The sequence below is a fragment of the Solea solea genome, chromosome 13, assembly GCF_958295425.1.
Source record: "Solea solea chromosome 13, fSolSol10.1, whole genome shotgun sequence".
Taxonomy (NCBI): domain Eukaryota; kingdom Metazoa; phylum Chordata; class Actinopteri; order Pleuronectiformes; family Soleidae; genus Solea; species Solea solea.
The window spans coordinates 6,521,376-6,548,191 of NC_081146.1; the positions used below are offsets into that span (position 1 = coordinate 6,521,376).

Here is a 26,816-nt window from a genome sequence, read left to right on the forward strand (position 1 = left end):
ACACTGGGGACGGAAAGTGTGAAAAAGTCCTGGGAGCGCAATCCGTAGTGTCCATCAGTTGTTTTTTTGGTGAAAATATGCACATAGACAATGAAGAAGCAGACTGACAGACCGTAACCCTTGTATCTGACATCCACAGTTATTGGCTGTGCACACAAAATATTACGTTTTAAATAAAGACTTATCTCGATTTTCGAGTCATATTTTGCTGGAATTGAGTAGTGACCTCAATTGTATTGCATTGCACTGACAATACTTTATTGTCTTATTGTCTACTTTTTAATATGTAAATTGTACATTATTTTCCTTGGATAAATATTTTCAAACACAAAATAAAAAGTAATTGTAGTCCTTAAAGTATTGGAAATAAAACTTCTTATTATCCACATTGTCTTATTTTGCAGCACTATTATATACAATATTATGTTTGATGATTTAAACATTAATATATAAGCAGCATTTCACTGTCGCTGGTTTAGGTGGAGCTCTTTTAAGCTCCTGTATGTACTGTTTATAATCTTAAATGATTACAGTACATAGTATTTTAAACGTGTAACCTTGTGCGTCCTGCACTCTCGCAGTGTCAGCAGTGACATTGGCCCATGTGAGGGTCAGTCACTTCACTGTAGCCTGATATTCAAATGTGAGAGTTAGTGTGAGCACTTGCAATCAGCACAGATCTGCTCTGATATCAGCGGCTCATGCGGGAAACCAGCCTCTGTTTCTGGACGGATGCTGATCCCAGCTGATCTAAAACTCTGATTTGACTTAAACCTGCTGATCTGTGGAACATGTAAAGATCTCTCTTCTTTTTTTTTATTGCAGTGAAGGTGATATTACATCATCAAGGTGAATGCATTTTCATTTATTTTGTAGCTGCATTAAATTGCTGTACAAGCAAAAAGCTTCTCATTTACTGTATGACACTTAATAAAATAGAGAATAAGGGAAAAGATATGACGGCTGAACTAAAATTGCGCATGACTAATTTAAGGCAGAGGATAAATCCTTAGCTATACGATTATGTAAATCGTATTTACATACGATTAATGTAATTAATTTACATACATTTTTATTCTTACCACTTTCTCATGTCCGATACCAATATCACAAACTTGAGTATCTGCCGATACTGATATTAGTCCGCTACAGTCATTTTCAACCTTTCAAACCATGAAGCACTTTATAGTTTGGCTTACTTGAAGCACTTACTCACTTCTTGTTTGTACCCAAATGTTGAAATGCACTTTTGTAAGTCGCTTTAGATGAAAGCGTCTGCTAAATGACATGTAATGTAATGAAGCTATGTGTGCCATTTCAAGCTATTTCAAAGACATCATTCAACAACTGTGTAACAAATATTCTTCTCCCATAACACAGAACTAACCAGCCCACAACATTACTCAGCTCAAATGATTTTGCTGATGTTTAATTAATTAACAAGTTAATTAATAATTTTTACAGTCTGTGCATAGTGAATAGGATTTTGGGATTGTATCGGATTTTATATTATTATCTCTCCGATGTCCGATCCAGTATCAGACCGATACCGAGTATCATATCTGCTCATCCATAATTATTATTTGGAAGATAACAGATAATAGATAGTGAGCAAAGCATGTACAAACACTAGTGCAAACACTCGTCATATGGGGATCCACATTTATTTTTAAATGGCAATAAAATTGTGACCAATTCCCAATACAAACTGTAATGAAAAGATGAAGTTTCTAATTATTTTTATTGCAATTTCTGTATCACTTAATATTACTTTGACTTGGTAAAGCAGCCGTGTCTAAGAGATATTATTTCTCTTAGACATTATTTCATGAAATTGAACATTTGTTGGTTGAACCAAACATATCTTTTGCCAAATCAAAATAGATTTGCTCAACTTTCAGTACTTTCTTTGTTTTTGTTTAAATTGTTGTGTGCGAGGGTCACATGGTGTCGTAGTGGTAAGAACTGTTGCCTTACAGCAAAATGACCTGGGTTCATGACCCTGTCCAACAGAGTGCGTGCTTATTAACATGTTAACATGTTCTCCCCGTGGGCGCGTGGGGTTTCTCCGGCTTCTCTGGTTCCCTCCCACAGAGGTTGCTGGACCTGCGGTGCACTGTGATTTTCACACTGATTTAATGAATGATGTGAGTTTTTTTGTTACTATCTATTGGTTCTGTAAATGGAGACTGCAGATTGAAACAAATGGTGGACTCCACTCATCACCATGTGCACCATGTACATATCAGAAAGGATTCATAAACTTTCACTGTCCACTCCTTCCTCTTTGTTGCTTTGTGCATCAGGTATTTGTTGTTTGTTTGTGTTGTGACACAGCCTCGGGTCGGTTTGTCCATTAGCGCTCCTGGAGAAACATAGCTGCACAAGACGGTGTCCTCTGTAAAGCAAGGCCAATGCCTAAAGCACATATAAAAGGTATGGCTTCCATGCAATTTCTTTTAGTAAATGATTATACAATAACAATAAATGCTTAATAGAAGAACATTCAGTTTCTGCCAATAAACCCTGGTTTTTATTTTTGTTCATTGGCAGCTAAAACACATCTGTACTGATTAGGAAAGATCACAGTAAACATCTGTTTTTAAATAAAATCATATCATTTAATTTACAATTTTTCACAATTTTGGAATAGTGAACACTCGCACCTAATAATGTGTGTAGCCTGACACACACACACACACACACATACACATACACATACACGCAAGCACACGCACATGCACACACACACACACACACACACACAGCCTCATATACAGCACGTACAGGTGACAGGCACACAGGTACGCACTTACAAAGCCTTTCACCTCCTCCCTCTTAAGTGTAAATCAGTTAAGGTTTTGTTCAACTTTCCCATTTCACACAATCACAACGCTTCAATGACTAAGTGTCTTAACTCTATCCATTAAAGAAAAAGACGTGAAGTGTGAAATGTACACGTGTAGGTGAGCGCTGTTCAGTTCTGTCCTCATCACAGATGGACTCAGTGTTTGCAGCTCTGAGGTGGTGCTTTTTAGCGTTTGACAGAATATGAGAGGCCCAACAGTGAGAAAGAGTCATACAAACAGGGCTGCTCTCAAAGCGTGGATATGTCCTTTAAAACGGAGGAAAACAACTATTTGTGGTGGATTTTGTTTCCCACATTTCACGGCAGTGATTCGTATTTACAAACCTCAGGGTTTGAGGTGCTGATTTTGAACTGGGGGCTTATTAAGCTTCTGAGGCGAACCATAGGCTGTTAGGTAGTACACTGTTTTCTGCTTTGAGCATTTGGCTTTTTAAGTTAGACTGGACATAATAACACTTTACAAACAGCTTAAAAAGTATAGAAAAAGGCTTTGATTGTCTTCACGCAATTCTTTGTGAGGAGAAATCTCCATAAGTTTTTTGACAAAATATAGATTTACACCTTACTCAACCTATAAGGGTTGGGTAAATCGGGAGGTTTGAGGGAGGGGCAGTTGGAGAAGGTGAGAGGTAGGACTGCAGATGGGTGAGGAGGGAAGGCAGACAACAGCAATGTGAAATCTTTAGTGAAAAACATTTAAGGAACCTTTAAAATCCTTGTTCTCCATAACAACTCCCTGATCTCACTTTGACCCGGACTCCAGCCGCTATAGTGCATTTCTCTTCTTTCATTTGTCTTAAGTGACAGGCAGGAAAAGCCTGATCCTCTTTTTCACCCCCTCTGGTTGTAGTGTCAGGTTAATCAGAATATTCAGCCGCAGAAGAAAGAGTTTTTGATTTCGTTTGGGCTTAAAATTTGCTCACTGGACATGAACACATCGCAGAAACCAGACACAAGAAGCAGAGGATTGTCCATGGCACGGGCTGTTCTGTGGTCGGATTTCACACCTCCACCTGCCCCTGTGTCAGATAAGCCCTGAGCTGCTGGGCCGCACTGACGATCTTCCTCTGGTGTCCCAGCAGGTTCACCCCGAGATGCTGGACATCGCTGAAGGAGAAAGCAGACGAATTGAGGGGAGATTAGTTGAACAATGAGACTTCACAGGACAATACTGGTGGATCTATAGTCCAAACATATTTTTACTAATAGTCATGTTAATCCTTCTTCTTAAGGCCAGGTCATTCTTTCAACACCCGAATGTCCAGCACACCTATGCAGTTTGAGCCTGCATGGACAGAGGATGCTCCCTGTTGCAGTGCAGTTATTAGTACACTGTTGATTTGGTCAAAACAGAAAATAAAGAAGATGGTAACCATGGAAACTTCCTTGAATTTTAGCAAGGACCTCCGCGGTAACCCACACATGTAAAACTGAGCAGTCAAGGACTACAGAAAGTGAATGTGAGGTTGAGCACACATGGAACGCTAGACTGACACAGACCATTGTTTATAACTGGAACCACAGGCAGCTCTGCATGAAGGCGGAGCTCGGTAAGTATGACCTGGCCCTTAAATCAGCAGTGTACTGTAGCCTTTTGCCTATTATCCATTTACGCTGTAGGAAAAGTGCCACATACAAAGAGCAGTAACTTCAGACTGTAACTGTAACAACCAACTACTATACTCACTCCATCGTGAGCTTGCTGACTCTGTCTAAAGTGTCCAGGTGTGCCCGATCAAACTCGTCCTGATATCTCTCCATTCTCAACGCCTTCAGCCAATCACTGACTGTCGCCACGGATGTTAAGTCTGTGGGGGTGGGGCTGAGCAACGTCTGAGAACAGCTTCTGTAAGGTGGGGAAATGTCAATAATGAGACATGAGAATCTACAAAAACAGCAGATTGTGTGTCACCTGCTGTCCCTGATTTGTTTGTTAGTTTGCCAGAAGCCGCCGTCTCACCGGGTTGGCTCCACTTTCAGGGAGGCAGGGTGCCTGATGAGTCGATCCAAGGAGGACAGGAGGGTGTTGAAGCTTGGACGGTCCCCTCGATCTGCCTGCCAGCACTGAAGCATCAGGGAGTGGAGGGCAGGGGGGCAGCTATGAGGAGCGGGCAGACGAAACTGGTCCGCCACTGCCTTCATCACCTGTGAAGAGAAAGAACGCGAGAGACTTCAGGCAGAATGTTTGTGTAATTACTTTACATAAAAGGTCACAGACCACTGGGTCTGTGAGAGTGAAAATTATGCAAATTCCCCCTGCCTGGCATTTTAAACGTGTCTGTGGAATAACAAAGTGAGGGCAGTGATAAAAATAAATCCACTTAAAGGGATAGTTCACATATATTGGCTTCCAGTGGGGACACAATGAAAAACTGATTTGACCCACTGAACAAAAGGCTGAATAAATTCGATGCCTGCTGAAGTCTGTGTTATCTAACAATACGTTTGATGCTTTATCTGTCACCATTTTCCAACTGGAACGTAAAGCATGTGGACACACGGTGTTACATCATTTGGAAGCCACACTTTCTGTGAGGGCACACATTCATGTTTCAGGCCATTCTCCTGATGATGGCAGTAAGTTGGCGGCGTGTACGTTGACGTTAGAGCCAACTAATATGTGTCAGTACTTCTTTTACTCAGTTCTTTTACACGTATGATGAATTCTGCCCTTCATGCTTGGTTGTCTATATCGAGGTGTGAGAGTGTATCTGGGTGGGTTGGGCATTTATTTTGTAAAGCTCTTTGTGTTGTGTTTTATCTGAATGATTGATTGATTGATTGATTGATTGATTGAGTACTTCATACAACTATTACTTTAAGTAGTTGTATTTGATTTTTACACACGGCTACTTTTGACTAGCTGGTCCATGTTTTAAAAAATGAACTTCTGACTTAAATATTACTTTATACCACATTGCTAATGACAATACTTCTGACACATAATTACCTATGTGTTAGAACAGATCAGAGTGTGGTTGACCTTGTGTGATAGTGGAGCCTTTGAGTGCATGTACATCATTCATAAATTATGACTTCCTCTCATCACTCACTTCTTGATTGCTCATATCCCAGTACGGGCGCTCTCCATATGACATCACTTCCCACATAAGTATGCCGAAGCTCCAGACATCGCTAGCTGAGCTGAACTTGCGATGCTGAAAAGCCTCTGGTGCCGTCCACCTCACAGGAACCTTAGTGCCCTGATGGAGGACAATGAACGAATGAATGATGCAGTGAAATCAGTGACCAAAGAGAATGGAAAAAAGTAAATAGTCCATCCCAGAACGTACCAGTGAAGCAGTGTATGTCGGTATGTTGTGGTCCAGGCCCCTCATGAGTCGGGACAGGCCAAAGTCAGACACTTTACAGACCAGGTTTGAGTTCACCAAGATGTTTCTGGCTGCCATGTCTCGATGAACAAAGTTCCTTTCAGAGAGGTAACACATGCCTGCACCGACGCCTCTGAGCATCCCGACCAGCTGGAGGATGCTGAACTGACCCTCATTCTCCTGAATCATTGAACATGCAGAAACAAGAGTCAAATTGCACATTATAACATGCAATAGATGAGGAATGTTGACCGCGTGTTGTTTTCTCACCCTCAGGAACGCGTCCAGGGGCCCGTTCTCCATAAACTCAGTTATGATCCTCTCCGGCGGGCTGTGAGTGACCACGCCCTCAAGCTTCAGCACATTGGGGTGGTCAAACTGTCCGAGGACGCCCGCTTCACTGAGGAACAACCCCCTCTCCCTGTCAGATGCCCCCCATCGAAGAGTCTTCACTGCTACCAGCACCTCCCTGCGACCCAGTGGACGGTAACGGCCTCGAGAAACCTCCCCAAACTGAGCTGGTGTAGAGAAGCAGGTACAAAAAGATTACACTGTGTCAAAAGACACTTCAAAAAGAGTTAAAAGAAAGAGTGTCAGACCTACCTGGACCTATCACCTCCTCAATCTTGAGGTGGTTGGGATCAATCTCACGGGCAAACTCTTTGACAGCCTCACTGGGGTCTTCATAAGTGGATGGGTCCACGTAATACTTTACTCCTCCTGGAAATAAAAGGCTTTTTCATCTCCTTCATTAACAACATACAACATTTATTATACATTGTATACTCTTTGTTCAGTGAATGCACCATCAAATGTTCACTGTTCAGATTATCAGAGATTAGATTAGAGTAGATTAGTCTTCTTAAAAAACAAGGCATGTTTCATTCAGTCAGAATAATGTTGTAAAATAGAGATTAGCTTCTGCTGGAAAAAGACTTTATGACACATCATAAAATATTTGGTTAAAGGAACAAATGAAACCCAAACTTGGTTAGTCATACAGCTTAGTTATGCCCTGTCGCTTAATCATTAATCATTTCTTACTTTCTTAACATTAATGATTCATTCGACTAATACATGAAATATTCCCATGCTCTCACCTCGGTTACTGATGTATCTCTGCAGCCTGTCACTGTACGGGCTCTCTCTCCTTTTACTGTCGCAAATTAAAATAAATGTATGAATATGAGCAGAATATTAAAAACCTCTGTATCCAATAAAGCTAACATCATTACATCATCGCTGTTCTTATTACTTACCTACGAAATACCACCACAACCACGATGGCTGCCACAACAAGAAGAAATGCTGCCCCACCCATGACTGACCCAACCAGCAGAGGGAGCCGATTCTGGATCTGGTGAGAATGTTCCTCTTCAGGGAGAGAAAGTGAGAATGCTATCAGCTGAAATATGTTATTTTGTTGTTCATTCTTATTTTTCTTCTTATATTTGCTTAAAAAAACCTTATATATAGAACAGTTGATCCAATACTCAGTGTCAGTATGGGACAAATACAGGTCAAAACCACTGGATCAGACACAGGATGAAGAAAAATTAAAATCTGACAAGATTACTCTAAACCCTAAACTCTAAATATCACATAAATGGTGCAACAAGCACATTCTGTAATGAGAGATGTTCCAGAACACGAGAACTGCACGCGTTGGTCAAGCTGCAGTAATCATGTCAGTTGTCTCGAGTATAATTTCATTTCTGAATAAAAGTTAAATTGTTTTGTTGTAGGCTAAATTTGGTTATGACTATAGGTTAATATAAGCATCGGCACAAATGTGTCTTCAAGAGCTTAGCTGTTGAAATGTGTTGTTTGTCAATCAATTTCAGTGATGCTGAACTGAAACACATTTCACTAGAGTTAAACGAGTGTAGTACCCAGAGGCAGAGTGGTGAAGTAGATGGTGTTGCTGTAGGGGCCGTAGCCTCGTTCATTTCGGGCTCTGATCTGGAAGCCGTAGATGGAGCCGGGAATCAGAGAGTTGATGGTGACAGTGTTGGTCTCAGTGTACACGCTCACTGCACTGTCCACATCTGAACCCTGAGGGACAGAGGAGAAGGAAGTGTGGTGACTCCTGCTGGACTGAGTTCCTGTGTGCAGCTGCTGGGATTTACCTTGTCATAGTATCTGAGTTGGTACTGCATGATGTCGCCATTCGGTCGATCTGGCTGAGGCCACGATAGAGTGATGGAGTCTGGGGCTCGGCTCAGCTGGTGCATCATGGGAACTGAACTTGGAACTGTGGGGGGGGGCAAAATATACCACTTTTTTTTCTTTTAAATATATATAATTTTCCAAGTGACAGCAACCACATGGGGGCAGCATTACAAAGTCTATTTACAGTGCATTTATATGTAGTGGGAGCAGTGACAATTTTTCAGGATTGCTTTAATTTAACTGGAATTAAAATGATATAAGTTGATTATTCAGATATTAGGTTCTAATCTGTCTTAATAAATAAGAAATACATTCAAGGAAAATTGGTGTTGGTGAAAATTGGCTTCACAAGGCTCCATTTTCCTTCACTCATGTCTCTTTCTGTCCATCTTTTGTCTTCCCGCTTCTCCTTTATCCCTCTCCTCCACCACAGTGACCATAACAGGATCTGACAGGATATTTTAACCTTGAGCAACTCCTCTCCACAAAACATGAGCAGAAAAGATGGAGCAAATGGGGACAGGGAAAGGGAGAGATGGAGAGAGAGAGAGAGAGAGAGAGAGAGAGAGGGGGAGATAAACCGCACACAAACATCATCATCCTCTTTCATCTCATCTTTGTTGTCTTGTCCTCACCTGACTGGCTTGTAGTGAAATTGATGCTTGTGTATCGAGGTGAAAAAGGACTCAACGCTGACACCTCATTCATGGCTTGCACCTGTTGATAAGAAGAACACACGGATGTGACATAAAAAGCTTTTGCCTATTATTTACGCCTCACTGTTTGAGAGGTGAAGCCTGACACATGCAGCTGTGTCACTCAAACAACGCCAGTAATATTCAACCATAATGAATAAGAAATAAGCAATAATTTAGTTGAGCTACACTTTGTTCAAATGTAATGCAATGTAATACATTAATACACACGTTTGTATTTGCTGATGTGGCCCTTATAATCCAGCATGGAGGACCTGTCACCTCCCCATATCCAAGGTAATGTTTCCGGATTCACAGATGTGGAAACATTTATTTAGCCCAAACTTTTGCCACTAATCTTATTGCAAATCAACATTCATGGAGAAAGTAGCGGAATATTTCCTGTGTGAAATGACAACAAAAAATGGTTTACGTCTTTTACAGTCAGTACCTGTATGAGATAAGTGACTCGGGTCAGCAGGTTGTTGAGAGTGACCTTGGTTTGTTTCAGGTTGGTCTGTGAGGGACTGAAAGTGACGCCCTCCCCACACCAAGAGCACGACGCTGGGTTGGTGAAGGTGGGTGAGGGGCAGATGCGGCAAACCAACCCGTACCACACTTCGTTGCGGCCTCCCATGTCCAACGGAGGGCGCCACCTTATGGACACTCCGCCATCGTCACTCTCATACTCCCAGGACAGAGAGACTGGAGCAGATGGAGGAGCTGAGGAGAAAACAGAGAGAGAGAGAGAGAGAGAAAGAGAGAGTGGGAGAGGTTTGACGAGCTTAATGTAAGCAGCTGACATTTTAATGGAACTATCTGCTAAAACATTTATGATATAAAAGAAGCTGCGTGCTGGCAAAGACATTTAATTTAGTAAAACCATTGCAGAGGATGTCATAAATGTGGCAATTTAAACGTCCATTGTAACATCTAGGGTTGATTGGCAGAAATTTAATATAGTATCCCTAAGTACATTTTTATTAGTCTATAATCTTTAAAGCATAACTTTACGCCTTGATCTGAGGCAAACTCTGCACAGTTTGAAAAATGCCAAGAAGTGGGCGAGAGCTGTGAGTGAGGAGGTGGTGAAAGAGGGATGATGGAGCCCTGCAGGGGGCGTGGTCACCTGTGCATCGTAGAGGCCTTTAGCTTCATTCATAGGTGTTTTAAGTGTGATGCCGTTCTTTCCAATAAAAGTCGCTAAAAGAGTGACGACTCCAGTCGCAGCAGCGCTGCCTGGAAGGGTGTTTGCGGTGCCACATCACAAACCCTGCTGCTGTATTTCAGTTCAGTGACTGTGTCAGATGGAGTCTGTGCTCCAGTCATGCAGGAAATACTGAACTCATCTTTTCACTGAAGTGATTCCAATCATTTAGTACACTGAAAACAACTGCTTTACAAGTCACTAGTCACCAGTTTTTGTGTGTAGCGTGTAAAATGAAGTCACGGCACTTTCATGCAGCCGTGCTGTGATGACCCTGACCACGTTGAGGAGGTACTATATTGTAATGGAAAACCAACCAAACCGTGTAGAGTCGAGCCATGCTGAGGCACATCGAGACCATGTAGTGGAAAAGCGGCAATATTTTTAACCCAATTTGCAAAATTTTAATACTTAACACTACACTGCCAAGATTGGACCTGGATCAATAAATACCATTTCTAGATATCCATTGGTATCTATACTCCTTGTATTTAATCTGAAAAATGTGGTTTAGGGGTATAGTAATGCTTTAAAATGTAGATTCTTTGGGTTTAACAGCCTTGCAATAAGAGTTTCATGCATATTTTAGGTAAGGGCCTTGCTTTATGGAGCCTGTCATATTGCGCTGTCATGTTTCTACAGCAGTCAACATGGACAAACCAGCCAGAGTGGTTGCAACGCATTTTGTGTTTTGAAGCGGAACCTCACTACGTAAATAAAGACCAACATAATGTCTGATGTGTGAAGGCTACCTAATTTCAGGTACATGTCAAAGACACCACTGATGCCACTTCAACACGTCCCAAAAATCCAAGCATAAACAAAACAAAGCAAATAATCACACAAAGCTCACTTGTGCAGGCAGAGGAGTTGGCATCATTGGCAGCCCGATAAAAGCCACTGCGACATTCACACACACTCGATCCCTTCTGGCTGGTTCTGCTGTTGGAGGGACACATCAAGCATGGAGCCGAGCCCATAATGGTCTTGAAGTAGCCCACAGGACAGGCTGCAGAGACACATGAGGAGAAACAAAGAATTATGCTCAATTAAATAAAGTGATCACTAGTGAGTGAGTGGTCCAGTACTGCACCATGTCGGAGTCAGCAGAGCTTCACAGTCATAAAACACGGTCCATCTAAAAACACACACACACACACACACACGTGTGTCACATCTACCTAATGCTATTTTCAAAGACGATTGGATTAAAAAAGTGTCATAAAAAGAATCAAAACAAAAGACTGAATCACTACTGTATCCACTACTCTGGTTTGTTCTGACATATCACAGCAGACGCAGTAAAAGCTCAACAACAAGGGAGTAAGTTGAGTTTGAGAAGAGATTGTAACTAGTCAGCTGTTCGGATTTAGATACATATAGATCTGTTGGTAAAGACATGTAAAAATGAACGGTGTGTAAAGAAGAAAAGGTTCAAAATCAATGAAGAGGAAACACAATAAGAACGTCACTAAAAAGGCCCAACAAATGTCCCTCATTATCCTTCATATAATTACAATTCCACCAATCTCTTAATCTCAGACACAAATAAATCTTTCTCATGGGATTGAACTGAATGGCAAAAATAATAATAATCATATATATATAAATAACAGTCATTTACAGTAAACAGACAATCATTGACTGTGCGTTTAGTGTTTACAGAGGAAATGGCTCACATTAGCAAATATAGAGCAGCAACACTGCCAGTCGTCACACACACACGAATGCAAATTGAAAATTACCAAAATGCTACCATTAGTACCTTGCAAAAATAGCCCTATTTGTTTTCTTGGCAACAGAAAGATGAGAACATAAATACCACTCTCACATGTGACACTACCAACAGCAGCCAGGATTCTTAACATAGCGTAGAACAATAAATGGAAACAGGTGGAAATTGAAACTAGTTTAGCCATAACCCATTATAATAACCCATTAAAATAATGTTAGGAATGAGCATTTAAACATGACTTGGGTACATTTTGTCACCTTATGTTTAATGGTAACTTCAGTTTCTGGCTGTATAACTTCTTTTTAACCACATGAATCAAACCCTCTATCACTGTCTGAGTCATTATCATAATTATGGTCAATTATTTGAGCAAGAAAGTTCACTGTTGAGAATAATAACCTAAACTCTGAGGTCTGCTTTCTAGGCTTTAAACAAGCATTTTAATGTTGTCATCTGGAGCAATAAAAAAGAAAACCTATGAGATGAATGTCACTGTTATATTGTTTTTTCTCATGTTCATGAAGGTTTAATTAAAAAAGTGTCTCCTCACTATGTTGAAAAGATACAGCCAATTTCACGATACATCAAAGAAGCACTGTTCTTCAAAAGAAAAAAAGATAACAACACACATCTTTATCGCCAATTTTCACAGAATTGTGAGTCGTTGAGTGGATTAGGGACAATATGAACACAGAGAAGATGATTAACACTGACTGAAGAGCACAAAACTACTAACACCTCCAAGTTCAGTGATACATCACTGCTTCATGATCATCAGAGCATCAGCAAACCTCACTGCATCAGACTCAATATAAGCTGTGTGTTACCAAACATCTCAGTTTCAACAAAATCAGATCAATCCATCCAGAACCGACACTCACACACACACTCACACACACACACACTCACACACACACACAATGTCATATGAACCTGCAGGCTGTTATCCTGAACTGATGTGCTTTACCAAAGAAAAGCTGTGAAATGTGCCAATTGTTAATGTCAACAGCAGGACGGCAGAGCATGAAGGTCAAAGTGACACACACTTCACTTCATCCTGTCACCTGCGAGAGCCTCAAGTTCCTGTCCTGAGCAGAACGATGAGAAAATTGTGAGTCGTTGCCTCTGGGTCTGAGTCTGCTGCCATTTTCACACTGTGTGTTTAAAGCAGTGTCAACCGAAGGTTGCATTGTTCAAAATCCGGTCCCCTTGTCTGCAAGCTAAATGTGTAGAATATGTATGTTCTATGTGCAAATGGCACACCTGATGAGTGCTCTCTCTGAGGTGGAGGATGAGAGAAGATGTGTGTCTTCGTTCTTTGTGGTCAAGGAGTGAACCCATGACTTTATTTATATATACAGTCCTGTCAAGGATTAAATTTCACCTGCCGAGAATGTGTGGAATGAATGCATCTCGGTTAGGGCGGCGTGAGAGGATGAAATAAGAAAGCGAGATGGGAAAGATGGAAAGAATACACAGGTAAAAGGCTTTTTGTGTTCTTACTTGTATCCCAGAGTGGACTTTCCTTTCAAACAAGTGTGAAGTGGTGGAAAAAAAGGAGACAGACAGTAAGAAGTAAGAAAGCCAGAGATCAGAGGGAGAATAAACTAGATAAAGAATATGAAGACGGATGCAAGATGAACAAAGAGATTATGTAAAGGAGTGCAATACGATGGGTAAAACAGAGAACAAAGCAAAGGTAGAGAAGGGAAATATTCACCTTCCTCCATCTTTAATGACAGGGCTGCACATTATCAGAGGTGTTCTCTTACAGCTCTGACACGAAACAAGACTTTACTGCAGTCTCTTAATGCTTCTTTTACGAGCTAAGGCAACAACTTAACCCCCCCCTTGTCATCCTCTCATCTTCATAACCCTGATTAAAGCGGCCATGAGAGCACAAGCCTCGGTGTTCCTGCTTCATCTACAGTACGACTCTAGATTCATTCAAGTACAGGTAGTTACAGAGCAGTTTAGTGACAAAAACATTTTATATGCTACCAATGTTTACTGTATAAATTTGCCTCCCACTGTACAACAGAGAGGACAAAGTATTTAATGAAGATCTAGTTCTTGTGACATCAATTTAAGATTGAGTCTCCACAGTTATTTACAGTGTTAAATAACAAAGTCAGACCAAAGCTTAATTAGAAATAAACACTTCAGCACACATTAGGGTGACATTAGTGTATTAACATCTGCCTACAACATTTTTGGGGAAAATGTATTTGACATAATGCATCTAATAGGCAGGGCTTGGTCGTAACATTCTATCTATATTATCATTATGTATCTATATTATCATTATGTATCTATATAGTCATTATGTATCTATATTATCATTATGTATCTATATAGTCATTATATATCTATATTATCATTATGTATCTATATAGTCATTATGTATCTATATTATCATTATGTATCTATATAGTCATTATGTATCTATATTATCATTATGTATCTATATAGTCATTATGTATCTATATTATCATTATATATCTATATAGCCATTATGTATCTATATTATCATTATGTATCTATATAGTCATTATGTATCTATATTATCATTATGTATCTATATAGTCATTATATATCTATATTATCATTATGTATCTATATAGTCATTATGTATCTATATTATCATTATGTATCTATATAGTCATTATGTATCTATATTATCATTATGTATCTATATAGTCATTATGTATCTATATTATCATTATATATCTATATAGTCATTATGTATCTATATTATCATTATGTATCTATATAGTCATTATATATCTATATTATCATTATGTATCTATATAGTCATTATGTATCTATATTATCATTATGTATCTATATAGTCATTATGTATCTATATAGTCATTATGTATCTATATTATCATTATGTATCTATATAGTCATTATGTATCTATATTGTCATTATGTATCTATATAGTCATTATGTATCTATATTATCATTATGTATCTATATTATCATTATGTATCTATATAGTCATTATGTATCTATATAGTCATTATGTATCTATATAGTCATTATGTATCTATATAGTCATTATGTATCTATATTATCATTATGTATCTATATAGTCATTATGTATCTATATAGTCATTATGTATCTATATAGCCATTATGTATCTATATAGTCATTATGTATCTATATAGCCATTATGTATCTATATAGTCATTATGCACAATGTGCACAGATGTGAGTGACGCATGTTCAGAGGAGCTGTTTATTACTGAAGAAAAGATATAAGAATACAACTATTCCAACATGACCTTGATCACTGTTTATATAAAGTCTGATGAGAAGTGTCGTTTTTAGCAATGACACTTGAAACTAGATAATAATATTAATTATGCCAGGAGTTAGACAAAGGTTACACTATCTACATTAAACTGTTAGTGAGAAATAAACCAGTACAACTGAAAACAAAAATGAATTTTTCTAGAGGAAAAAGGAAAAAAGAAGACAGCGATGTGGTGAGTAATTTGAGGTTAACTGTATGTAGATCACTGACCCAATTTTCCTCTTTCTCTCCTTCTCTCCCTCTTTCATGCACTCATTCTCTCTTTTGGCTCCCAGCATAATCTCTCTCTAACTCTCTCTCTCTCTCTCTCTCTCTCTCTCTCTCTCTCCCTCTCTCTCACTCTCTCTCTCAGATGCACACATAAGCACAGATGTGACCTCACAACAGACGAGGTGGACACACACAAGGTTCAAGCTGTAAATGCTTTTTCTATTTTTCATTTTACCAGCATTGTGTGATAAAGCACAGCCTGGAAACAGGCCGACACTGCATTACATGTGCTCTAATATTTTTTATATATATATATATATATATATATATATATATATATATATATATATATATATATATATATATACATATATATATATATATATATGTATACATAATATAATGGATGACGCAATTTAAACGGTGACAAAGATAATACATAGTTATTTCCTTTAAAGACATTTATATGAGACAAATCTCTGGTGTTTACAAAAATGTTAAACCTTTAATGTAGTAGAACAGATTCAGAGACGTTTAAGAGGAAAATATTTTGACCAGCAAGGGTTTTCATCATCCGTGAAATCAAAACTACAATATGGGGCAATTTGGATGCTTAAATAACCCTTTTCCCTACAATTAAGTCATAGAATGCGAGTTATTCTAATTATAATTGGAGGGGTACTTGTATGTGTGTATAAATGCTGTTTTTCCTTCCCATGGATGTTTGACTCAGACCTCGCATAATTAAACTTAAAAAGAGATTTTGTGATTTTCAGTGTGTGGACAGCCTATTTTTTCCTCTCGTAAGCTGATTTTGTCCTGCACCTTCACACCTGAGGTTTGATGAGCACATCCTTCACCTTTTTCAGGACAAAATGACGTCATCATCATGACACTGACAGCAGGTTCAAATCAAACTCTAGGTGCCATGATGACAATTATCATTTCCTCAGTTGTTCCTGTGAATTTTGTGAGGTGATGTGATGGATTTCAGGCTTAAATGTTGTAATGTGGAACAATAGCTTTGTTGTTTTTATGTCTGTTCAATACTCTCATCATTGGCATCTGGTTAGAATGATGTGACTGACATTAAGTTTATCCTTGACACTGAACACTAAATCTGTTCAATGTGTTTTTTGAAAAGTGCATAGACTTTTTGCGGGTTTTCTGGACGCGTTCCAGTGAAATAATCATACTGTCATACTTGTTATTACAGCTAAAACAACACATCTAACGGTGGCCTAAGACATTTGCACATCACTGTACTCTCATTAAAGTCTTAAATATCACGAGAGAAAAAAAGTCTCTTACATTTTTGTTTAGTCAAGCTCCACACGTGTACTCGGGGAACTGGGACTCATGACACCAGTATTCCCAGAAACGCAGGGTTGAAAAACCTCACGGCAAAAACAAAGCGGACTCTTTCATGACTTGCTGCGTCATAAACAGAAACTGTAATGTAATGCAGATCAGATTCGTTTGTCATCACTGCCCGACTGTGCCTCTGCAGCGAGGTCCGGCTGAAAATCAATACTGTATAATAAACACCGTTTTGATATTAGCCTGGCCTTTATTAATACAGATTTGAATGTATTTGAAATGTCATCGGTGAAAATAAGTAAAGAACTGGGACATATCATGGTGGGTGAATATTATGAAAGAAAAAAAGAAAAAAGAGAAAGAGATTAATACATGATTCAAAGGAAACTATTCATGCCGTTTGGAGAAAAGTGCCTTTTAGGCATAGAGTCAAGTCAACCATCACACTTAAAAACAATATCACACTTGCATTTGTACTTCATTTCCTCCCCAAATGTTCTTGTTTTGCACAATAATGTGCCTTGAGTCAGTCCGTGGAAGTGTGTGTGTGTGCTGAGAGTGAGCACTCTGGCTGACAAATCACAACAATCTGACATGTTAAAGATTACACTGTCAGAACACAGTCACGTACCACACACACGCACACACACACGCACACACACACACACACACACACACACACACACACAAAAACTACAGACACGAGTCCAAATTAACCCAAAGTCTGTTTGGGCTCTCTTCACTAATCCGTGTCCCAAATCCTCTACAGTGGCTTAATATTTAAGAGGAATCAATCAGAGGGATGAGGCCTGTCTGAGGCTGACGTATGGCCGGGTCAGACCGGCTAACAGAACTCAAAGGTCTGGTTCATGTTTGGCTGAACAGGTGTAATTGTGTCTCATGCTCAGCCATGTTTCTGCCTGTGCTCTTCCGCCTCACCATTCCCCATCTGCGATGCAAATGTCAAAAGAGAAAAACATTTTTCTGTAGTTTGGCAAGAAAATAAATCACTGCCATGGTTTTGTGAGTCTGAATGGCCCTGCAGATTTCTCAAAAAGCTGGAAATGATCACCCTAAAGTAGAATGTCCTTTTAGAATTGCTTGAGATAAACGCCATTATGAATAATTGAGTAATAATCTTTTTAATGCGTCTGTGCCAAAAGCTTTTCAAGCAGTGCAGAGTCTGACTTCACAGGAAAATGTCATCACACTTAGGATAGAGAAACGTGTTCTTCTCAATTGTGGAAATATCTAATGACTCATTTTCAGTTTGAGACACAGAGAAAGTCTAATCTTAAGTTTTATCTGTAAGTGGAAGAAAAACTGGGAGTGAAAAACAAAGATTATGTTGTTATTACACGTTTACTCAACATACTCACTCTACCTATTTATCATTAGCACATTTTGGGGGGTTTTTAAATGTCCTTCAGGCTCAATCCAAACTAGAACAAAATGTACAACTGATAATAATGACAAAAGTTTGGTGCTCCACTTTCTAACCAGAACAAAGAACGGCTACTGTTAATAATCCTTGACGACTGCATTGCCAGTTAACCATCTGCCTCTTTTCTCTTTATGACCAGGGAGCCACAGTGGACAACAATGTAATGAGGCCAATCCAAATCATTATTCAGTGAAGTGATCAACAAAACCTAATCAAACGAAGGCTGGAACAAAAAGCCGGAGCAGCGTGGGCAGAAATGTGTTATATCATTCAGACACAGTCAGTGCAAAGCCTGTGCTGCAGCAGCTAAGCAGTTTCGACGGGTGATTTGTCAGTAAATATCAATCAAGTGCAGACAAACACAAGTGTTTTTTTTTTTTTTTTTACAGATGTAAAGCAAAAGAGCATGAACACGTTTCACAGCTGAGTTGGCAGAATTAGAGGACTAATTGTCCTGGAGATGGTTAGAATTTGAGGGCCCACGTGTGAGGGAACCACTGAAAACTGTGGCTGACTCCAGCGGTCTACTGTAGTTGTGGGTTGTTCAGTCTTCAGACATACTATAATATGTGGACACGCTGAAAAGCATTATCAGCTCCAAAGTGAGATATTCACACATTCACACAAAGATAGTCATGTAACCACTTTTCCCTTCACACTCTCTGAATTTTTTTTTTTGCTTGCTCAGTTCTTTGAGTCATTACTTGCATCGTCCAATCTTTCAGTCTCCCTCCATCTCTCCCTATTTTCCTCCCCCCCCTCCCCCTGCGTTTTCTGTCACTTGTTCACAGACGAGTGGCCATTACATCGCCATGACCTAAATGTGTCACATCCCTCTCACTACGGCTCTCTCGCTCTCTTCCTCCTCATGCTTGCTCCCTATATCCCCTCCTGTCCATCTGGAAATCTCTCAATTTAAAAAACAACAAAAAAACAAAACAAACAAAAAAACGTTTTTCAAACAGTTGCATCCACTTTAAAAAGTGGTTTTGCAAATGCTGACCATCGTAGGCTACAGTGTTGCGTGTTAGTCGCCTCGTGATACTGACCCTAAAGCACCAGCGTCTCTTTGCATTTCCTGAAAATATTTCCATAAATCTCAGACAGCAGACAATTTGTGCAAAGTGGCATCACTGTAAATGCACTACATGAACAGAAGACAGGATCTAACGTCTCTTGCAGCGCGTCTCATCCTTGACCTGCCTGCCCTTGTTTTCCTTCCGTCTTTACATAGTTGTAGATCAGAGAGACAGCAGCTCCTTTAACTATTGATCCATGCGCTGCATGACCCATCGCACGAAATAACAAGAGAAAAATGACACAAGGTCAAGAACGGAGCCAAGAATAAAAACATTAATCACGTATTTTATTTCATCAAGTACAAAAACGTCCTCCCATGGTAAAAAAGCCAGAAAAACCCTGTATAGATCATGGTTAGATTTACTGGAGACTAAATTACACACAGGTATGAACTGGTCCCAAAGGATAAGTGGTAAAAATGGATGGAAGGATATCATCACTTCTCCTCAAGCATTTTGTCTACACTTTGCGCCTTTTAAGGGGCGATTTCAGAAATCAGATTCAGTTCACAGGAAAACAAATTTATGATGACCTGTACATGAATAAAATGTACTACAAACATGGGTTTATTCACCCAATACACAGTCCATCTGAGTCACGGCACAAACCGCGCTGAAATGTTTGTTCAGTGAGGCGGAACTCATGTCATTTCAGCTTGTGGCAAGTTTTGTGTTCATATAATAATAATAATAAAAAAATAAAATATGTGTAAATGTTAATTTCCTCAACTTCATTTGTATTTGTTCCATTATCTGCCTTAGAGTCTTTATAGTGTATAGATACATGACTGTACATGTACAGATACCAACAGTAAAGTGAAACAAAACAAATCACCACTCGTTCCTGAAAGCAGTTCTTTGTTTTCTTTGTGGATAAACAACACGAGCGCTATAGAGTAACTATTAAAACATTTAGACTGTGATAAAACTGGGAACATGGAGTGTGACAGATGCAAGTGCTCATGACCATCGTCACATTAAAAACACTATAAAAGACACTGTTAATTTCATTATGTCAAATGTGTTTAAAGGGCTTTATCCACAAGAGGCACTAAAAGTCAGGATATCCCTACAGGGACGTTAACTTCACTTTTTATTTGTCTATTGCACTATCCCTCAACTTTATGAAAGTGTAACGTGACATCTCTTCATACCATTAACAAATGGCTGATATATTGAGTTGCTGTGCATGACTGATTAACACTGCGCACACAGTGACCTGCACATTGTCGGCCGTACTCAGACTCACCCAGGCAGGCGGATCCATTCAGGTTTTGCTCATAGCCTTCATCACAGACACATCCTCCAACAGGCACCATCCATTCTCCTTCAGCATTGCAGTGCATGCGAGGGGGCGTCCCTCCCTGGGCTTTACTGTGGGGGACACACGTCCCTGTCACAGCCACCAAAGCTGTGGGCTCAGCCCCAGAGGGAGTCGCAGGGTAGGACGCCAAGTAGAGACTGGTGGCCGGACAGCGGCGGTAGAAGATAGACACACCCATGAGGGAAACACAAGCCCCACTGTCGACGACAGCCAAGACAAACCTAACAGACGTGAGGGTGGAGAGCGGTTAGGCATTTGAGAGTGAGGAAACTCAGTGTACACGTGCAGCACGGTGACACTTACCCATTGCGAATGAGTGGGGCGAAGCTGAGTGTCTTAATGTTGATGCGGCTGTATCTGTTTGGTTGGTACTGGTGAGGGGAACTGGGCTCCACTTTTGAGAAACTTTTGTCGGCTGCAATGGTGTCGATTTTCACCCAGCCCTCCCTGGTTTCCTTCTCTTTGCTGGACGGCTGCAGCGAGCACAGAGCCAAGTAAACACAGAGGAAGAGGAAGGAAAAGATAATGAGTGGTCAAGAGAGAACAAAATGATGTGGCAAGGATGTGTGGTTGACATGGAAGAGAGAAGTAACCGAGAAGTAAATTATAGACACTAAAATAAGTTGACAGATGAACATGGACTGTGTTCGGTCAAAACATCACAAGCAAGAAGGACAAACTCAAGTTTACAGGCCTGCTTTTTCCAATGAAGTGAAGCGGTTTAGTGACGAGTGTAAATGTTTACTAAGATGTGCAGATTGAGTGTCCCTGTGGGGAGCCTGCTCAAATCCCTGCTAAGATTTTGTGTAGCTCTGCAGTGCCGTGTGTTCATCTGTGACTCTCCTCCAATTCCTCATCAGGCTTGATTTGCATATGTAACAAGCATCTGACTTCCCCAGGGACAAATGCATTCATCTGTGCAAGTAATACTGCATCCCTCCCACTGTGGGACTGCAACAGCGTATGTACGTACCTCCAGCAGCAAATCAGATTCAGCAGTTTAACACATACATACACAAAGTGTCAGAAAATATGGTTACCACTTCACATGCCACGTGAGAATTTCCTGCAGTGAGTGTAAAATGGTCTCGTTTGTTTATTTTATGTCATAAAGATGTAATTAGTGGGAGTGAAGTGTCATTTCTCGAGGCCGCAGCACATTTTTGCATTTTGTAAATGCAAAGCATGTGTTTTCCACCACTGTGGACGGAGGAGCCCATCAGTCTCAGCAGCTTTCCCTGGCAAACGCAGTCATAACCGAGGTGATTATACAATTACTCCAAGTCATGGGACGATGAGACGCTTTTGCTGTATTGGTGTAACATTAGCACAACAACAATTACAATTGCATTTTACTATGGTTAATGGTTCAGTGTGGTTGTTTGCTTCAAGCAGTGACTGAACACAGCTGGGGGACAGAAATCATCTCTGTTGAATTCAGTTTAGACCACATGAGCCATAATTACAGATTAGCTGCTGAACATTTTTCATTTCAAATATATCTGTTTATATCTATTAGGAAGCAGCGACATCTTTATACACGATGATAATAAACTACAAAACATACAAATGACTGACTTAATATAAAACCTTACCATTAAAATGTAATAATAAACTCACTGATGTGTGATCCAACTTTAACATAACACCAACAATTACAGATACATTTACAAAACATGTATAAGATATTCTTTATATTATATATTATATATTATAAGTATAAGTATATAAGTATATTATACATACGTTATACTGTGTAAATACAGTACATTCAGAGCTTTAAATCAGCTGATGTGAAATCTATGTGAAATCAGCTTCTCAAATGTTGGTTGGATATTAGATATAACCACTGGAAAAGAGAAATGTTTTCCCCATGGACACAGGTGTTAGTGATGGCTTTTCATGGCTCTGTTCAGTCACAACAGTGTGACAGTGAGGAAACTGTCACCCTGAAACTAAAGAGGCTAAATGGAACCCAGCCATCATTCATTTGATTATACACGTATACTGTGTGTAGATGTTTATAATGTTTAGATGGCTATTAAAAAAAGGCCATATACATTGGTAAACTTGTACTACTTGTACTTATTTTTGACACATTTATGTCAAAACTAGAGTGAGAGCTGTCACATGTTTAATTTCAGAGATGTGTCATTAGTTGCATTTAACACGTGTTGCCTAATATGGCAGGTGGACACATGTTCACTAATGATGCATTAGATTTTAGCCACTCCACTGTCAGCTTTGAAAGGAAAAGTAATTTGACCAGCTGGGTCTATATACAGTAAATACATAGATAAAGCTTATTTGTGCAAGATATACAGTATATTCGTGTTTTTTTTAATTCTACACTTTGCACTACAATAGTGTTTGAATTATTCTCTTGTGTTATATTTTATTCTTGTTTGATCTCTTCTTGTCCTTTGGCTGCTACAACATGCGGTGGATGTTCCCTGAGTGGGATCGATAAAGTCTAATCTAATGTAATCTATAGGACATAATCAGTAAAATGTGAATGTTTTCTGGTTTCTTCTTTGTTCCTCTATGACAATGATTTCAATTATGTTCCTGCTGTGCAATTGCTGCAATTTATTCTTCTAATTATAATCATTTCCTGCAGGCTGTATTGGACATAAAGCGATGTACAGGCATTATTACACATGACACCTCCAGGGTCTCACCTCAGCGACCAGTGTCCTCTCCAGCTCTCTCTGGGAGTCGGCCTGTTTGAAGTAGAGGGTGAGCGTCTCCCTGCAGGTGGGTGATGGTGATCGCAGGCTGCCACAGTCGCGCACCGAGAAGCGCAACGTGACAAACACCCGTGGAGCTGAGTGTCGGTACAGGAAAGGTGTAGCCAACCAGTTGTCCTGCAAGCGGGGATTCTGGTTGACATTGCAGACCTCAAAGGTCCGTATGAGCTTCCCTCGGTCATCCAGGACACTGACCTCATCCCACTGAGAGACACACAAATGACATGGCTGTGTAAAGGTAACATTGTTCATAGATGACGTGATACTAGGTAGAATCAGCCTTTATAAACTGTGGTAACAATTCACAACATGTAGACGTCTGTAGTTAGCTGAAGGCGACTGGACTTGCTTGATTTAATCCAGTCCGTCACCTTCAGATAACTACAGAAGATGGATGACTGATGGAAGAAGCTTCACAGACACCATCTGAAAAGGTATGAAAGTTAGAAAATAAAATGGTTGGTCACATGGTAAATATTGCTGGTGTTTTCTAAGATCACTCCCTGTTTGAAACCTTTCTTTTGCTTTGATAAAGAACTTGCCGCTATTGAATCCACAAGGGGAAGGCTGTCCTACATTGCCAGTGATATAGGTCACCTCTATGTCCTCTGTACTCCATAGATTTTCCACTGCCTAATTACAGAAACAGTGATTATGAAACCAGGACATTAAATAAACCGTTTGAGCATTTCAATTAATTTACGACACATTTCAAACTGTTGCTGATTCTGAATGTTTGCTGCCAGTGTCCGTTGGCAGTCAGCAAGATTACCGATCCGTGAAGGATCGCCAAAGTCACTGAGTTATGTCTCTTTTAAAACCCTGTAACTATTCTTTTAGCAAATTAACTGGTGTTTGTGCCATGAAACAAAGCATTTGGGGCTCACTCACTGGGGATCATGAATGCGAGGGCGAAATTTCATAGAAATGAATCCACATTTTATTATGATTTCCCTCTGGATCGCTCTGACGGTTTTCAAAATAAAATAAAAAATGTGTGTGTTCAGGGACACATAAAAAGTCATGATGAATTTGTAATGTGTCATTCAAGGCCTTCTCAGCCACAATTCAGTTCCCCTGCACTGTAGAAGATATCAGAGACAATATAACATCCATATTTACAGCCCCATTTAAATACTTCTGTGTGATCTAATAGAGTTGGACATGTGTTGATCCCTTGTGGAGGAAAGTGCACAGCACGGCGACACAAAGCTCTGAATTAGAATCTGTCCGATGAGTCTAAATGTAAATTTGGCACCGGGTTAGGTTTCAAAAATTATACAGTGCAGTGCCTCCAAGGAAGAAAGGGCTCTGCTTTAAACTCATGTAGCTCTGAGTGACAAGCAGGGCCTTTTCTGTTGTAACACAGAGGAATTATGTATTAGGCCTCATCATCATTATTCTCCCTGCAACAAAGAGAAGAGGACAAAAGGTCCTGACACCCTATCAGAGTGCGTTTGGCTGTGTCTTTCTGTGTTAGTGCATGTTAATGTTTTTCTGCATGCTCACGTCTCTTTCTGACAGCCAGTGTGAACAAAGGTCTTTGTTGCATTGCACATGAGGGAGTGCATTCATATTTTGCCCAGTTGGAATAATGATAAGATCAGTGAGCAGATAGAAAGAGTCTGAGGAGCTGTCAGTGGATTGAAAGGACAGTTTTCTCTCGCGCTCTCTGTCAGATATGGGAACGAGGATGCAGATGGGGAGTATGGGGGAGAGAAACGAGGGAATTTACTGTAAGGAAGTTGGAATTTGTGAGACAGAATCAGGTGCAAAGCAGTCGTTCATTTTTATTCTATATCTCTGTTTTCAGACCCTAAACCCCACCTCCTGCCCTCCCTTTCCGACTTCTTCTTCTCTCTGTGTCTCTCTCCCTCGGGAGTAAAGAAAGAAAGACGCAGGGCAGATATGGGAGGAGGGGTCGACGACTTATCATTGTGATATTATTTGACCCAAAATGTCAGCGACCCACACTCTCTCATGTAACAGGGACAGGGTGTGATGTATCAGCCTCTCCTTCACTTCCTTGTTGTTGTCATTCCTTGTGTTCTTTTTGTGTAGTTGATGTTAATAGTTAACGTTGCTTTTTATTCCAGCTTAACTAGTTAGTCTCTGCTCCAGGTTCACTGCCTGTGTTCTGCACCAGCCGACGCCTCATCATCACTACAAGCCCCAGCCAGCGATTTGGTGCCGAGCCTGCTCTGTGTGTGTGGACATAATCTCTACGTCTGACATGTGAAAACAACTTGAAATGGTCTTGAATGGCCATCAAGGGGCGAGGCCACAACTCATTTGATTTATAACGTCAGTAAACATGTGGGTTTATGGTCTCCATCACTAATTTGAACTGATCATACTGTCCCACTTTTTGGCACCTCTCTGTTGGGGTAGGAAGCGAAGTGTTCCAACATCTGATGGTGGATATATAAACACTGAGGCCTGTTGATTTGTCAACAGAGATTTTGGAAACTAATATTTTAATATACTGTACATAATGTGCTGGCCAAAATACCAAACCCAAGGCTGGTTTGTAAACATTGGTGGTTGTCACTTAGTTTGTCCAATCCTCTTGTCTGGGACAAACTCTCCAGCTCTCCCAGTCTTAAGCTATGCTTCTTAAAATCTAGAATAAACAGTATTTGTTACACACACCAACTGTCTCTGTGTCTGAGTTCTACCTCAAACAGAAATATTTATATGCCATGTAGCACACAGGGAGGAGCACGTCTGTGCAAACACAAACCAACATGTACAACGAGTAGAAGCAGAGAAAGTCACGCACTTTTACCCCAGGACATATGCATGTCCACACTCACACACACACACAGAGGGAGGGAGAGGGAGAGGGAGAAAGAAAGAAAGAAAGAAAGAGAGCAAACACACAACTGAAAAAAGAGAGTAAATACAGTATGGGAAAGGAGGAATCTGCTGGTTTGACAACTGAGTTGGGAGATGAAAGACAGAATTTGAGGCATTGACTCAGTCCGGGACTGTGAAGGGCAAAGAGAGGAGAGATTAAAGGAAGGATAAAGAGAGAGAGAAAGAGAGAGAGAAGCAGAGACAAAGATGCTTGTCAGCGCGCCACTGCAACGAAAGAAAACAAAGATAGAAAGAGAGCAAAAAGAGGCAGGAACAAAGTGCACACGCAGACCCTCGAGCAAGAGCACTGCAAGAGTGAGGAAAGGGTTTAACATCACAAACAATCACACACACACACACACACACATACGCACACTGCACATACTTCCATTCATTAGCGTCATCCCTAACCATAACAAGTTAATGCCTAACTTTAACCTAACTACAATTTAAATCTAAACCTTTAACTTAATCAAATAGATTGCCTCATTAGGGC

General features: G+C 40.1%; 1 protein-coding gene across 1 annotated transcript in view; it reads right to left on the reverse strand.

Moving 5' to 3' along the window:
* Positions 1–2,597: 2,597 nt before the first annotated feature.
* Positions 2,598–26,816, reverse strand: part of ephb6 (eph receptor B6) — a 38,338-nt gene continuing 14,119 nt past the window's right edge. The window contains exons 3-19 of the mRNA XM_058648461.1: positions 23,393–23,665; positions 21,015–21,184; positions 20,637–20,932; positions 11,129–11,284; positions 9,520–9,791; positions 9,009–9,090; positions 8,331–8,455; positions 8,094–8,256; positions 7,461–7,575; positions 7,302–7,357; positions 6,805–6,921; positions 6,472–6,719; positions 6,163–6,381; positions 5,923–6,072; positions 4,830–5,014; positions 4,557–4,715; positions 2,598–3,976 (exon numbers count right to left, since the gene is read on the reverse strand). Of these exons, the coding sequence (XP_058504444.1) occupies positions 3,871–3,976; positions 4,557–4,715; positions 4,830–5,014; positions 5,923–6,072; positions 6,163–6,381; positions 6,472–6,719; positions 6,805–6,921; positions 7,302–7,357; positions 7,461–7,575; positions 8,094–8,256; positions 8,331–8,455; positions 9,009–9,090; positions 9,520–9,791; positions 11,129–11,284; positions 20,637–20,932; positions 21,015–21,184; positions 23,393–23,665 (2,892 nt within the window). The 3' untranslated portion in view covers positions 2,598–3,870. The remainder of the gene's footprint in view (positions 3,977–4,556; positions 4,716–4,829; positions 5,015–5,922; positions 6,073–6,162; positions 6,382–6,471; positions 6,720–6,804; positions 6,922–7,301; positions 7,358–7,460; positions 7,576–8,093; positions 8,257–8,330; positions 8,456–9,008; positions 9,091–9,519; positions 9,792–11,128; positions 11,285–20,636; positions 20,933–21,014; positions 21,185–23,392; positions 23,666–26,816) is intronic.